This window comes from Cucumis melo, chromosome 9 (genome assembly GCF_025177605.1).
Source record: "Cucumis melo cultivar AY chromosome 9, USDA_Cmelo_AY_1.0, whole genome shotgun sequence".
NCBI lineage: Eukaryota > Viridiplantae > Streptophyta > Magnoliopsida > Cucurbitales > Cucurbitaceae > Cucumis > Cucumis melo.
Window position 1 is genome coordinate 20,216,300 of NC_066865.1, and position 17,213 is coordinate 20,233,512.

Genomic DNA, 17,213 nt, shown 5'->3' on the forward strand with positions numbered 1-17,213 from the left:
AATACCACTTCATTTTCAATATTTTTTAAGTAATTGTTACGTGCGAATAAATTATCAATTTTTTTAAAATCCATATTCTAATTCCAATACACAGATTTTGTATATTTGATTTACGAAATCTTCTTAGTTTTCATAAAACAATTTGTCAAATCTTTTTTAAGTAATTGTTACATGAGAATAATTTTTAAAAAAATTCATATTCTAAATCCAATACACAAATTTCGTATATTTAATTTAACAAATCGTCATAGTTTTTGTAAAACAATTTGCCTTAATTTCTTTAAATACGATCTAAAGTTTTCTATTTTTTAAGAAATTTTTATGGTAAATAAATTAACATTTTTCTTTTTAAAATAAAAATTATAATGAATTAATGAAGATATAAAAATAAGGAAGAAAAAAAAAAGACTACATTATAGAAAAGTATAGATATAATTTGGTAAAAATTTAGATTCAAATTCAATTAAAATAAATTTTAAATCAAGTATCAGCATTAAATTAAATTTTTTTTTTAAGAAAAGTATTATACTTTTAAAGTTTAAATACTTTAACGATATTTGTTATTCATTTTTTTAGTTACGTAAGGATTCAGAAGTTATTTAATTTAATATTAAACTATCTGATTTAATTTTGTTTTGATTTTTTAAAAAAATTCATTTAACTTAAATTTATAAATAGTTTAGATATATATAGATTATTTTTAAAATAAAATATTTGAAAAGAAGAAAAACAAATAAAAGACATAAAATAAAAAAATAAAAAAAAATTTAAACACGAAGGCCAAACACGTATACTAATTACAATTAATATTTAAAATTAAAATTAATTTCGTAAATAAAATAAATTAAAAAACAATATTCTTTTTAAGATCATTAAATTAATTAAAAACAAATGACAAAGGATAACTAGAAGAGTAAAATTTTAAATTTAAATGAAATAGTAAAACTATGAGAGAGTTGAAGAGGTTTAGGGTTATGGGGAGTTGAGGAGGGTTTAAAAATAAATAGAGAGAGAAGAGGGATTATGATAATCTTAAAATTAGGGTTAGGATAACACTTCCCTAAAAAATGGGTTAAGTTACCATAATTCAATCCAATAATGATGACCCTCGGGTCAAATGGTCCCTTACCGTTAAACTTATAAATAGTTCAATTTAAAACATTTATTAAGACTATATTTAAAAATTGTCGATGCATCAATTTTATGTATAGATTTTTTCAAATGTCGATTTAAGAAAATAGACGATTATAATTTAAATTGACAATTTTAAAAGAAATCTTAATTTAAAATCTAAATTGATTCATCTATCTAAATTTGGAGATTTAATGGATAAACTTATAAGCCTCGCACAATGTTTATCAAATTAAAGCATAATAAAGAATTTGAATCAATACACTGGTGAAAATATGTGGTTTAGATTGATACAGCTAATAATTTATGATTTAGGTTGATGCAACCACGTAAAGTTGAGAGAAAATTTATATTTACACTATTATTTTTTTCTTCATCCATTTTCTCAATGGGATAAATTTCATCAATAGTTGTTTTTACTATAATAAAAATCTCACTTCTAAGATGGAAAGTCACCACGTAGTTAACTATTAATACAAGAGAAATATGAATTAAATTTAAAAACATATATGAGACGTTTCCAAATGATTTAATAAGGTAAAGTGCCTTTTTGGTCCAAACAATTTTTTACGGTACTTATGAACTCTACAATTTATTGACATCAATTTCATAATTTATTAATTCTTTACCATCCAAGTTCAACTAAACAGCTTTTATAACTAATAACTACTAATAAAAAGCAAATAAGAAAAAAAGTTACATAGAAATACAAGGTAGAAGAATTGGTTGATTTATTGCTTTTAGCGGTATAATAGTTGGTTAGGCCAAATAATACGTCATTTTAGATATGTGCACAAAATCATATTTGATGATAAAAGTTAATTAGTTTAACTATTTAAGTGCTCAATTTTAAAAACGAATAATTTTGGAGAGAAAAATGAAATATTTACAAATAATTAAAGAAAAATTTTGAAGAGAAAAATGAAATATCTACAAATAATTAAAGAAAAACTTTTTAAACATTTCAAAAGTAGATTTTCAATAGTAATATCTGTTATAGAATACAAGAGAAAAATCTAGTTATTGAAATACATTAAAATTAAACAATTACTTAATATATTTAAATCGAATAGAAAGAAAATAAAACATGATTGAATTTGTAGTGTTTAATTAAGCTTTGTAGTACATTTTCACTTTCACAAAAGTTTTTCTTTATCTTTTTCATTTTTCTTCATTGTTTTGGATTCAAAGCAAAAGGAGTGTGCTGTGCTGGTCAAAGTGTAGACAAAGGTCTCGAAGGCTTTTGGTCAACCAACCGACAATTACGGCAATTGTGTTACTTTTTTTTGTGATTACTTGAGAATATTTTGATAATTATGTTTCTTTTTGGTAACATTTCTATTTAGAAATATTCTAAGTTTACATAGTTTTCCACAATCTGTTTACAACTATTTATTAACATGGAGGATTACATTGTCGCCGATCAAAATAAAATTATTATAAATAGTTTTGATATTTTATTATTTTTTGAAAATGATTATTATTAATAAATAATTATTGTAAATGACAAAACTGCTATAAAAATTGTAAATATAACAAAATTTAAGAATTATATTTTATCAATGATAGATATTTATCAAATATTATATTAATTTTTTTTCATCCATGAGCTTGGGTTGAATTGGGGATTTAACATAATATTAGATCATGCAGTTCATAAGATGAATTTGTTATATTTGTAAAAATATTTGGTTAATTTTTTTTCTACTTGAGAACAACTATTTATTAATTTGATATAATTTTATCATTTTTTATTTTCTTTTGAAATTATTTTTATCAACAACATAATATTTATCAATAAGTTTTTTTTCTTAAAAAGAAATATTTAAGAGCAACAAAACAACAGATAGAAGAAAGTTGAAAAGGTTGACGATGACGATGGAATTCATGGATAAAAATTGGGAATAAAAAGGTTTTATTTATACTTACTTTCTCATTTTATTTAACTACATTTGTACCAAGGAATATAGTAAGTTAATTAGGGCCCGTTTGGTAACGTTTTTATTATCTGTTTCTTGTTTCTTGTTTCTTGTTCCTTGTTTCTTCTTTCTTTAGAACAAAAAACAAAAATGAGTTTGATAATTGTTTCTATTTCTTGTTTCTTGGAAAAAAGAAACAAAAACGAAAAATGTGTTTGATAACTATTTCTTGTTTCATGATTTTCTTCTAAATTTATTTTTTATTTTTCACATATACTTCAATTAAACATTAAACAAAAATATAGGTCATCCATCAAACATAAAAAAAAAAATTATCAAAAGTTTATTCATTTAATACAAAGAAGTATCGATGCACGAATAAAAATAATAAGATAAACATAAAATTATATCTATCCTTCAAATGTTGCCAATTTTGATTAGCAATATCATCTCTCACTCGAGTCATTTCTCTTAGATGATGTCGACTCACTTCTTAATCCATCAATTTTAACAACCCATTGATATTTTGTGGCATCCAGAATGTAATATTAATTTTAAAATATTATATCTTCAATATTCAGAATTGAAAGAAACAAAACAGAATTTAACCTTTAAATTCTGCTACTTATGATGCTTTAGAGAAAAAACCTAATACGGAAACCCAGAACCATGGAAAGAGGAAGATGAAAACTATGGATACGACGAAAAGGAAAAATCAGACGAAAACTATGGATTAGATGAAGAGAAACAGTATAGCGAAGAGGAAGAGTTCGGGTTGTAGAGGAAGACGATGAGAGGCAAAGAGGAAGACAGTGTGTAGAGGGAGAGGATGATTATTTGGGGAAAGGGATGGAGATAAGAGGAAAAGGAAACCAACAAAAATAGTTAAGAAAAAGGAAAAAGGAAACAAATAATAATAATTGAGAAAAATGAAAAGAAAACCAATAAAAAATAATTGAAAAAAAAAGAAAAGGAACCAATAAAAATAATTGAGAAAAGAAAACCAATAAAATAATTAAGAAATAGGAAAATAAAACGAATAAAAATAACTGAGAAAAATGAAAATGAAACGAATAAAAAAATCGAGAAAAAGGAAAAGGAAACAAATAGAAATAAATTGAGAAAAAGGAAACCAATATAAATAAATGAGAAATGAAACAGAAGAAACTACTTTTTTTTTCCAATAATTCTTTATAAAATGAGAAACGTTTCTATTTTTTTTTTAAAACGAGAAACAAAAAACGTTACCAAACACCTTTGTTTCTTAAAAAATGAAAACAGAAAAATGAAACAGGGAACGAGAACGTTACCAAATGAATCCTTATTGTTTAGTGGAAAAAAAGTCATATTTTATTCAAATAAAAATAGATTTAATTATAAAGTTTCAAAACAAAAATAATCATTGTAATAAATGAGTATTTAAAAATTTTAAAGTGCGCACAAAAAACTACAACTGATATATAGACTCAACTAAATATGAACCGGAAACAGAACATATGAAGTTAGATAATCTAACTCTACACTCCAACCACAATGTGATCTATGTATAAAATTATAAATTTGAAGTTGATATTTGTTTGTTTGTTTTTTTTTTTCCTTTTATTAATGATTAAGATAATTGAAACAACCACTTATAATTCACATCTTATAAATACATGAAAATATTTTAAAATAACAATAGAAAAATAAAATTTATTATAAAAAATAGTAAAATTGGCTAAATATTTATACTTTAATGGTTTTTTGTTTGATTTTTGTTATTAAATGTGAATATTTTGTTCTATTATTATTCTAAAAATACTCATGTCCAATCCTTTATAATACTTTTATAAATTGAGCCAAAGTTTATCAAATTTTTAAATTTCAACAACTAATTCGGTTATATGATCACTATTTATCTTTTGATTCAAGTCTTGAGTGTACAGTGTTAATTGGATGATGGATGATTTGGACGTTTTTTTTTTTTATTATTTCCTTAAAATGTTCAATTTGGTTCTCTATTGTGAATCAAATTACACAAATCTTTGTCTCATTCAAAGATGCTGCTATATTGAATATGTGACATATTTTCTATTTGCATGGAGTAAAAAGTAGAGGAAAAGGGAGGGTAGAAATATGGTTTGTACATAATTTTCAAGGTTAAATCAAATCACAATGAATAAATAGAAATTTGTACTTTGAAAAAATGAAAAAATATAAATTGTTTGTTTGTTTATTTTTCAATTAAAACATTTTTTTTTACATTTTAAAACTCAATATTAAATAAACCCTAAAAACATAAAGACAAAATTAAAATTAAGTCTTGAACTTTATGTATCGAGGTAATAATTGATCTATATTTCTAGATATCTAAGCTCTTCCTCATCCACAATAAAATAGAGAGAAAAAAATAAATTGCCCCATCAATGGTCGTGAGAGAAAAGAAAGAAATAACACTGAATTAAAAGAGAACACAAATCATAATAAAAAGAAAATATAAGGAGTTTATATGTACTAGTTAGTAATACGTGTATTTCACGTGAAATTTGTCATTTTATTTTATTTTTATATAAAAAAGTGAAATTTATATAAATAGAATAGTATGAATTTGTATATTCAAATATAGTAAAATCTCATGTGTGATCTCGTATTATTAGAATTATATATAATTTCTATGAACATTAAAGTAAGCATACACAAGATAATATTAACCACCAAACTTTATATTCTCGCATGTACATTTTAACTATTAGATGACTTTATTGTTCAAGTTAATAATTAAAAGAAACATATATAACAACCAAACTAATATAATATGGTTAATTTAGAAATGTGTAAATTAAAATCATGCACTATATAGAAATGTGTAAATTAAAATCATGCACTATATTTCACATCTCAAAGATGAATAATTTCATCGTAACAAACTTTCAGCAACAACCAAATTAAAATTTTGACTTGATTCGCTCGTTTCAGAGCTTAATTAACATTAGAATTTCCTTATTTATTGCTTACTAACTCTTACAAGCTCATCATTTTTTATAACCTCATAAGATATATTTCTTCAAATTTGGCACCATCGAACTGTTCATAATTTGTCATAATCGATCACTTCTTGATCTTAAACCCTTCTCCACTTCTCTCTAGCCAGAATTGAAAAACATAAATTAACAAAATATCATTTTAATGTTTACTTTCTTCACAATGAAAGAGAAAAAAGTTAGCTAATAAGAGAGTATATCTGATAAACTTCCCTTTGGCATCACTTCCATGCTTGTATTTAATTTTCCTTTGCAGTTTTCTACCAATTAGAAGGTGTCAAGCTAATAAGACACTAAAAAAAGAAGAAATCTTAAAAAGAACGCTCTAGTGTGAATTCTTCCACAATTCCATGCATGTGTATACCTAATTGTTAAACGTTGTTTTATGTTATTTGATTTATGAATCTAATAATCTATTTATAGATGTGATTTGATCAATGTTGGAATTTGATTAGGTTATTGTTTTACTTGTAATAAGAATAAATAATTTTGTAACTTCATTATTGAGTAAGTAATTTAATCATTAATTTGCTTTACTTAAATGCAATAATGAATTGTTATAACATTAATTATCAATTAAATTTAAGAGTCATTACAATTACTTTAAAAATCCAGAAAACTACATTAAATTATTTTATTAATTGTTTAGAAATAAAAATTATGGAGAAACCTTTTCACATACTTATTATTGAATAACAAAATTACCACCAAGTGAACTATGAGAAGACTTAAAAAAAATTTTTTTGAATAAAAAGATGACATAGTTATAGCCAGAAATTGTATTGAAAATGTTATAGCGAGAGGGTTAAAAGATTACGAAATATTTTATTATTGGTGCAAGACCATTATATAAAATAACTTGAAAATATTTATGGAAGTCGAAATGATGGAAATAGTTTGACAATATTTGTCAAAGCATATATACATCTTTTATTAATGCAAAAATATTGATATGCATTCTTAAAAAAATTGAGAGAATGAATTGAGAAAAAAATAGACAATAAACAAATTAAGGAAAATGAATTAAAATTTTTGAAAAAAATAGTAGAAAATAGCTCTTTATATAGATAAGAGTGGAAAGAATTGTATGACTCTTGAAATTTAGTTATTAAATATAATTCAATGTAAAATCATTAATTATATAATTAATATTTGGAAATTCAAACCAACAAAACTTTTTAAATTATAGTATTTCATCCTCTAACCTATCTACTTCTTTTTATCTTTTTCTATTAACTTTATACCACTTATTTTAAATATTAATCATCCATGGAAATGTTGTATTATTTGAAAATCTAATTACATATAATTTACTTATTAAACAAATAAATATTATCATTTTCTTAAAATAAAAATTTTAAGGTATACATTTGCACGTTTTTTTATTTTTAAGAATCCATTTATGTAAATTCATAATAAATAAATAATAACAAGCTGGAATGTTGGTTGTTTTCATTGTTATTTTCATAGAAATAGTAAAAAAAAGAAATTGCTGCTTAGTTTATGAAAAAAAAAATCCTTGAAAAAAAGATAAAAGCAATTATCTATTAATTATTTGTTGGATATTGAGAAAGATAATATTTAATATTCAATTTTTGGTTAAAAACAATAATTAATTATAAATATTATAAAATGAAATGACAATTATAATAAAGCTAAAGTTGTACCTAAGTAAATTTCAACATTTAAAAATAACAATATGGAAAAAGCAACTGAGTTACGAAAGAAACCTAATAAATTTATCAAATAATAAATTTTTTATTAAAATTTATCAAAATAAATGATAAAAAATAATACAAACTAAATGACTTTACCATTATTGATAGATTAATCAGTAGATTTTTTGCATTGTCTTCTATTATTCTATGTACATAGAGATAATTGTTTCTTATATATATAGGCAAAGAGGGAGGAAGTTGAAACCAATTTGGAAAAGGAAAAAATCATGTTTTAATTCATTCTCAACGTAAAATTCTCAAATTTAAAATAAAAAACATTATTGTTTTCAATGTAAAAGAAATTTTCAATATCAAATCCATAATTGATATTTAATACCTATTATTCATTAAATGCCTATTATTTTATATTTAATACCAATTATTTATTAAAAGCCTATTATTTTATTATAAAAATAAAATACAAAGTTTAAAGATAGAATTACTATAAAACCCATAGCAACCTAGATAACGTATTAAGAAAATACACATAATAGAGATACAAAAATTTGTTCACATAGAAGAAGCTTTTATATATATAGTATAGATAATATAACCAAAGTAATATTACAATAATAATAATAATAATAAAAGCGTTTTTTCTTTTAATCGCTTAATCAAGAAAGATATTAGAAATCTTTGAAAATAATGGTAGGGTGACCTTTGCGCACCACTACACTACAATCTCCCGTACGACTAACTTTTCCTTTTCCTTTTCCTTTTCCTTTTCCTTTTTCTTTTCTTTTCTTCTTTTGCCTCCCCAAACTCAACGATGGGCCGAAAAGTACGCAAGCAGGCCCACTAAAGGCGCATTGATATACGTAGTGGGCTCGGACTCTTGAAAAAACGGCCTCGAATCCGGAAACGCATCCGTCACATTGGGCCCACCCACTACCGCACCAACCAATACATTAGGGTTCGGGTTTGGACTCAGGAAGTACCTCGAACCGGCTTTGCACCCAATCCGAGCCGGGTGGGCTTGAACCGACGGTAACGAACTGGCTCGGTGATGGATCCTTAACGGGTAGCGCGCACCGTATCCAACCATGTATGACATCCGCAGTGGATTATCGCCAAGAATATAGTCCACCTAGTGGGACCCAACGACAGAAACAAAACCCAAAAAATGGATAAAAAAAAAAAAAAAAAAACATAAGAAATCGGGAAAAAGGTAACTTTTATGTTCCCGATTGGTCAAAAGTAGTGTGGGGTAAAGTGAAGATGTAACTTTGTGGGGCCTACGAAATCATAGCCGTTAATTTTGTATTCATCTAACGTATAAAAATACTGTTTTTGGGTTATTGTTGTTCACAGACAAAACAAGACAAACACAACAGCTAAACCTAAGACGAGAAGGAGACAAAATTATAGCCGTTGATTACTTTATTTAATTCATCCGACCTAGATTTTGGTCCCTACAGAGTTACTATTGGTTCGAAAAACTCTAACAATTTTTTTAATAGTAATTAATTGTGAAGTGTAATTTTACTTATTAAAGAAATTGAGGCCATAAGCATGAGTGATAGTGGGTGTGCCCTATAGTTGCTATTGAAAGAAAGGGAGGATCATTATGATTAAAATAATATCAAATCAAATGATGATGTGAAAAGGACTTTGGCTATGGCTAAAGTGTATTCTTTAACATGCACTTTTTTTTCTTTTTTTAAAGAGAATAGAGTGATTTAGTAAGTAATAAACAAAAACATAAATTATGATTGGGGAATTGGTAAATCATGCTACTCATTATCAAAGATTTGGTTAACAACCTAAAAAGGGTTATGTATTGGATTTTAAACAGAAAAACCTAACACTTTTTGTATATATTATATTTTAAAGAAACATAACTATGTGTGAAAACCATGGTTATTTATAAGTGACGCCAAAGATAGGAAATAAACTAGATAAATTAATTTTTGTAAGAAATATCCTTAGGGGCAAAGTTCCACCGTAAATGTTATATTACGACTTTTTTAAATGTGTTCTTTTTGTAACTGAATGGTGTATGCATGGTTATAAGTGCAACCTAAACCATACGAAGTACTATTCTTTTTAATTTGTGTTGATATATTATTGAAATTTTCACGTACCTGACGTTTGGCGAGTTGTCGGAGCATGGACGGAGATGCAGAAAAGCCTCCACATGGCACATTTCTATTGGCATGACTAAGGTAATTGGAATAAGTCAGCAATAGGAAAGACAGCGAGGTAACATGCTGCATGTTACTTCCTCCAGCTTTGAAAATCAACCCACCTTTTCGATCCAATACAAAACCAATGTTAAATGACATAATAAACATTTAGTAACTAAATAAAAATCAACAAAGAAAAAAAAATACCAGGAGAGTATTGAACTTGAGGATGAGAAATTCCAGGCAAAATTGAACAAATAAACTCATCAGCATTTTGCCTAAAAGATGAGAAATATTCAGCTCTACCCATCAACACTTCCTGCAATAATTTCCCCAATAAATTATTCAAGAAGAAGGTCACAATCAAACTGAAGAAAAGTGAAATTATCTAAGAAAAAATAATGGAAGAAGAGGGAAACCACATGTGAAGGAACTATAACTTCACAGACTTTAGGCACATGAATCCACGAGTCATCCACTGATCTAAAGACCCCACACCACCATTAGAAAGTGAAAAGACAATCTTACCCCATACCTTACAAACTTAAATTTTCAGAGAGTCAAGACTGGAAGACAGTGGCATTAATGACTTTTCAGACCCAACTTTCTGACTTCGTAAAGGGGTTTATCCCTAATGGGGATGGGGCAGAGGATAAAATGGTTCCTCCCCACATTTCAAAGTCCTTGAATTCTATACCCATATCATTATCATCATCAGATGCAATTATTTATAAAAGAGGAATATTTATATAGATATACAATAAAAAACTTTATCCAATAATAAAAGACTACAGCAATTATTTAATTTTCCTTTGTTGTTATGTGTACTTGGAATAATTCCTTCTTTGATTGCACTCTAGTTTCTTGCTATTCAGCCAACTAACATTCCTTTTCTTCTAAACAGACAACTACTTCCCTTGCCCTTCATGTTCTCACATGCATCTCCCTCCTCTCCTCATCACCATATTCTAACAATAATTATAATATATCAATCTATAATCTATATACATAAATGATTAGCAAAAGTTGATACGGACCAACTCATCTATTCTAATCTTAAAAATGAAGTAAAGTATGAATGAAATAAAAAGTTATCAAAGTTGATGGGCGTCATATCAAAACATCACAACTCATATATGTATGGATATAATAAAAACCCAATAAGAATTGGTTTTGCAACTATTTGTTTTTGTGTTTTTAAAAGTTTATATTCTTTTTATCATTTCTCATAATATTTGCAGATTTCTTAAGCAACTAAATACAGAATTTTTTTTTGATAATGGCTGTTCTTTTTTTTTTCTCAAAATTTGAGTTGACTTTAAAATTTTTGTAAAATATAGATGACAAAACAAGAAAATTTGGGTGGAAAGTAAATTTTCAATATTAAAAAAACCAAATGATTACCAAACAAAACAATCATCTACATTATTTGTAGATCTATGTAATAAATAAAATTTCAACCTTATATTTTGCCTCTAATACTCATTTGAATCATTATTAAACTTGCAGAGGACAAAAATAATTTGAATGTGGGTTCAATAGATTCAAAGTTTCTTTTTAGTTACTGGATTTTAATATTTAAGTGTATCGGAAACATGCACCAATCTTCATGCCTCTTTCAATTACATAAAAAGTAAATTTAAAAATCTTTACAATGAGAAAAGTTGACACGTAATGAGTGTTATTGTGGCTGAATATATCATCATTGGTGATTTTACAGTATCGGAATAAGGGAATTGCTTTCTCCCCTAAAAAAGTTAGTAGGAAGATGGGGGTGATCAAACCCCTGAAAGCCACGTGGCAGTAGAGACAACCACGTCAACACAAAGAATCAAACGAACCGGAATAGGTTGAAACGACAGAGCGAAAGAGGAATACGACACAGGAAAAGAAGAAAACGACAACAAAGAATATCGAATTACGTAACGCTCAAGAATAATAGTGTGGAAAAAAAAAAGGAAAAGGGAAGAGTTACACTTTCCTAAGAGAAAAAAAAAAAGAACAGTAATAAACGGCGGGAATTACGTGAGGAATGATGATGATAAAGGGTAGAAGAGTAAAAACAAACCTTGGAAATGAGGACGTTAATTCCCGCGTGCTTGTTATCCCAACCAAACTCGTTAATAGTATCCCCAGCTCTAAGCACCACCTCGTTCCTAAATATGTATTCTCTGTACTCGCGCCTTCTCGATGCTTTGTGCAACCACGCCGCTCCCCAAAGCAACTCATCCTGATCCAACGTCCCACATTCAATCATCTAATTTCACACGGTCTCATTGGAGACGGTAAAAAAAAAAAATAGTTACATTACCTGATAACCGTTGACATCGCAGTAAAACGGACACACCGCCTTTCTCAAACTCCCGCTGTACGCTCCTCTGTGTCTGTCAGCAAACTCAAATACCTAAACCCAAAAAACACGGTTAATTCACTTTTTTTACTGCCGACGGTAACTTTACTTTTATCTTAATTGTTAGGAAAAGGTAAAATAAGGGGTTGGGATTGGGTGTGAAAGCGACGTACCGAAACGGCTCGATTGAGGAGCAATCTGGAATAAGAAGGGTCACGTGATCTGAAGACAATGGAAGCAGCGGCTAAGGCAGCGGCGGTTTCGCCAGCCACGTCAGACCCAGGGTGGGACCTATCGATTTTGTAAACAGTACGAAGTGTATCCATGTCCTCGGGTCTTTCCCAGCAATTGTGATCGGAGTAAGGATCGCCCACTTGGACGAATACCACGCCAGGAACTGCCGTTGCCTTTAGTAAATAGTCCGTCCCCCATTTCACCGCCTTTAGTGCATTCCCAAGTTCCGGTCCCATATTCCGGCCGAAGTCTATAATGCTCCACGAAAGCAGCGTCGTCGTGAATGCCATCGGAAATCCGAACTTTATGTTGTCTCCGGCGTCGTAGTACCCGCCGCTCAAATCTCTCTGTAGTAAAACCAGAAAGAAATCAGAATACCAGAATGTAGGAGACTAGAGAGAAGATAGAGAAAGAAAATAAGCTTACTCCGACAGTGGCGCCGTCATGAATGGCGGAGTCTCGGCGCCATCTGAGGCGTTGATCGGGGGGGAGCCTGCCGGAGCGCTGGCCTTCGAAGAAGAGAATGCATTTGCGAAGGGCATCGTGGTAGTCATGTTGAGCGGTGGCCGGAGCAGAGAGGAGGATGAGGTAGAGAATGGCGGCGGGAAGGAATGAAGAGACAGGGGAGGCCATATTTGAGTGTTGAGGGAGTAGAGAAGCTCACAGCACATGCAAAGCACATTGGTTCATGCTTCTTATTTATATGGAAAAACAAAGGCGTCATTGGATTCCAGAGGCTTGGCCAAAGGGAGAATGCCACGTGGGTAGGTATGATAGGATGTTGTACGGGTCCCAATGTAAGACATTCTTGACCGGGTTTGACCTTCATTCGGGTCGGGTACTCACTTTGTTTCTTTTCACAAATAATTTCTCTGCTCGGTTGTATAATCATATTTTATAAAATGTATTGAAAATGCAAAAAAAAAAAAAAAAAAGCCATTATCGAAATTGTAACCAATCAGACTACTACTCTCCCCCGCCCCTATCACTTCGTACTTCCCCAATTATCTTTCACATCTATAAAGATACACAAAATATTATAATATTAGTTGATTATATTTCGTTTGTATATCGTCTTATTCCTCCTGCATAGCATATATGCGGTTGAGAGTGTGATTGACAAAAAATTCAAACCAACCAATCAAAATTCGAATGTAATCTGTTCGAAATAAGGACGAGTTTATTGATCGGTGTTGGGTTTGAACAAAATGTAAACTAACCATCTGTTTGATTGAAAAACCCAACTGCAACTTACTAAAGTTCACTCCTACTTATAGTATACACACATGACCAAATTGATTAATTAAAAAGTTTAAGTGGATTAATTAGGAATAAAATAACATTTAAAAAAAAATTAATACAGTATCAAATTACTAATAATCCTAAAATATAGAGTGAAGAAACAAAGGAAATTAAATATTATATTAAATTAAGTTAACAAAATATTTCTATCGTTTCTCAACCAATACTATTGTAGTAGGAAGGATATAAGTGAGTGTAATAATAGTTAAGGTAGAGATAGATGTGGGGGTAGGGGTTAAAATTGTATTGTATCGGAGGGTAACATTAATGTTGAAATAATTAAAAACATTATGGGAGAATATAGTTATTAAAAGAAGGAGATAAGAAAAAGATTTGTTGTTTGGTTATAGCAATTTATATAATAAATTTATGTTTTCAAAAAAAAAAAAAAAAAAAAAAGAAAGAAAAAGAAAGAAAAGAAAAGAAAAGAAAAGAGGATAAGCGTGAGATGGCGGTGAGGTGGGAGAATGTGAATGGGAGTATAGGGCATTGTGGCGTTTGTATTGTAGTTGTAGGCACGGGGGAAGGGGAAAAGGTAAATGTGGCAGAGAGAGGTGCTGCACCGACGTATTAATGGACGACACGTGTAAGTTATTGGCATTTCACGTTAACTACAATCTCACCAAAACAAAAACAAAAACCCAATCTTTTGCTTTGCTCCACGTTGGCTACTCAAAAGGTTGAAGATGGAATTTACGTCTACAGAAAGCTGTAAAAACGGAGAGTTTTTGTGATTTGGTTCGCATAAAAACTAGATACGTGAAAATAAAATGCATAAAAAGTAAAGGATAGAAACACAATTAACAAGACAGTCTTGGGTTAGAGGAATGGAGTCCTCCATTGAAATTTAGATCATCTTATCAAATCGAGTCAAAATGTCTATAAATATAATAAAAATTTACTTATTATCGATCATAGACACGAAATCTATTACAGTAAAATTTTATTATATTTATAAATATTTTCAAACAATTTTATTATCTAAAATCATTTGTTTACCTCACTAATAGTAAATTATGTTAATTAAGTATATATTATTTAATAATATATTTCATAGTTAAAAAAAAAATAAAAGAGATACATACTATAGTGATTGTACTGTGTCTTATCTTTGTGTGTCATATTTGGATTACGAATTATTTGAAAACGGGTGGATGTATGTAGGAGTTGGAGGCACAGGTCTCCCCATATCTTATAATACAAAATTTAAGTATGAAGGTGGTGCATGGGTGTGGGGCACGTGGTGATTGGGTTGATTTGTGGCCGTGGGTTCAACTTCATCCCTATAGCTATAGTTGTTTGTTGCTTATGGGTGTCTAACAAAGGAATTTAGTTTTTTTTTTTTTTTTTTAATTAAAAAAAACAAACAAACAAACAAAGAAAAACCCTTTTAACTTACGTTTTTCTTGAAATTTTAAAAGGAAAATAAATAAAATGGTAACAATTTGTTTCGGCAATAGATACTTTTTCAATCTAAATGTCCGATCTAAAGTCTCAACAACATTCTATTGAAAAACATATTGTTTGTTTTCTTACGATTATCAGGTTTACATTACAAAGTATATATTTATTTTGATTAATTTTAGAGTTCACGATAGAAGATTTTAGACTACACATATTATAACATTCAAAATTAAGTTTCAGATTCTTTTTAATCTTTTTTGTTTCCATACTTTTAAATCTATGTAATAAATTGCAATATTTTTACGGTTAATAATTTTGTAGAGAACTCTGTATCAATATGGAAGGATATTTTATATACAAAAAACAATCAAGAGATTTAGTCATCATCTTTAAAAAAGAAATCTATCTCTGATTCCGATAGATTTTATACATAAATCATTTGATGAGAACTACCGGCAAATCCTTGTTAAAAATTAAAATTTATGCATAATAGTTATAATACTCAAGATCAAGTTCATATAACATATTTACAAAAAGGTCATTCTTAACCTAAAAAATCATACTTTTCTATTCAAGAATCTTAACGCAAAGCGGAGACAATTTTATCTAATTTATTTAAAGAATATTCTAATTGATTATAATAAAGCATTTCAAAGATTGCTACATCTTGTTCATGTTACTATTTGTTCACACAATAGAAATTCATCGATGTCTATCATTAATAAATTACAAAATTTTTTATATTTGTTAAGTATTTTGATTCATTTTGTCATATTTAGAATTAATGCATTGATAATTGATATTAGTTTAACCCTTTACTCTTTTTGTTTTTATTGAAAATTAAACTTTTACTAAAACAAATATGTCACATATTCTTTCTAATGGTAAGTTTTGAGCCTTAAATACTTTCAGACGTTAAGCTAGGTCTCATAGACTTATCATACTTCATATGTACTCAAGAACATCTGGAATTCTTGAATATTAATTTTTTGGGTAATTAGAATGGATAGCAATTGTTAGAATAATTATTAACTATCTAGCAACATTTTAAAAAAATTGCAAATATAGCAAAATCTATCGGTGGTAGACTTCTATCGTTGATAGACTCCTATGGTTTATCAGTGATAGACCAACATTTGCTACATGGTTTATCGGTGATAGACTCCTATCGTTGATAGATTTTGACAAATTTTGCTATATTTGCAATTTTTTTAAAATGTTGCTATATACTTAATTATTTTGAATATAATTGCTACATTTGCAACTATCCCTAATTTTTTTCTTTACATATTTACATGATAAGTTTGAGCATGAGTGAATAAAATTAGTAATTGTTTGTCCTTTTATTTAACATTTTGATTTTTTTGCTCTCCTATATTTACTCTCAATCATTTTTCTTGGTTATATGCATATATATATATATATATACACGCATCTACAAGTTAATGAGAAAAACAAGTCTTATAGAAGGATAGTTTTGTCACAAGAAATCAAACAAAGTCCCCTTAAGACATTTTTGAAGGGTAATTATCATGGATAGCAATTTTAGGAATAACTATTAAAGTATATAGAAACGTGTTTTTAAAAAATTACAAATATAACAAAATTTATAAGCGATACAAGTCCTATCGCTGACTCTTATTGTTATTAGTAATAAACCAATATTTGTTGCATGATTTATTATTAATAGATTTGACATATTTTGCTATATTTATAATTTTAAAAAATGTTATTATGTTGTTAATTATTTTAAATCTAATGGCTATATTTTTATCCTTTTTATCTCTTTGTTTTAAATATTATATGAAGACAACTATTTAAAATTTGCTATTTTTGTGCTTTCAAGGTAGCCCAATCCTAATCCCAAGCCCAAGCCCAAGTGTAATTCGAGGAGTAATAGTCCGACAAATTCCGTGCTGGAAGGCCTTAAGATATATGGGCCAGGCCCAATAAAATACGTCAACAAATGGGACTTTGTAGAATCTCCAATTCAATTAAATGATAAAACA

General features: G+C 28.1%; 1 protein-coding gene across 1 annotated transcript; it reads right to left on the reverse strand.

The window, feature by feature from the left end:
• Nucleotides 1-8,288: 8,288 nt before the first annotated feature.
• On the reverse strand, nucleotides 8,289-13,175 carry LOC103504547 (endoglucanase 8). The gene is made up of 7 exons (XM_008468893.3): nucleotides 12,925-13,175; nucleotides 12,438-12,845; nucleotides 12,226-12,318; nucleotides 11,983-12,144; nucleotides 10,122-10,233; nucleotides 9,873-10,036; nucleotides 8,289-8,875 (listed from the first exon to the last, which is right to left on the reverse strand). The coding sequence occupies exons 1-7, from the start codon at nucleotides 13,129-13,131 to the stop codon at nucleotides 8,552-8,554; spliced, it is 1,470 nt and encodes a 489-aa protein (XP_008467115.1). The 5' UTR covers nucleotides 13,132-13,175; the 3' UTR covers nucleotides 8,289-8,551.
• Nucleotides 13,176-17,213: the final 4,038 nt, after the last annotated feature.

Coding starts and splice junctions, on each gene's coding strand:
- LOC103504547 (XM_008468893.3), bottom strand. CDS start 13,131: ATGGCCTCCCCTGTCTCTTCATTCCTTCCCGCCGCCATTCTCTACCTC. Junction 12,319..12,437: donor TCCTCAATCGAGCCGTTTCG/GTACGTCGCTTT, acceptor TTTTGGGTTTAG/GTATTTGAGTTTGCTGACAG. Junction 10,037..10,121: donor TCAAGTTCAATACTCTCCTG/GTATTTTTTTTT, acceptor TGGATCGAAAAG/GTGGGTTGATTTTCAAAGCT.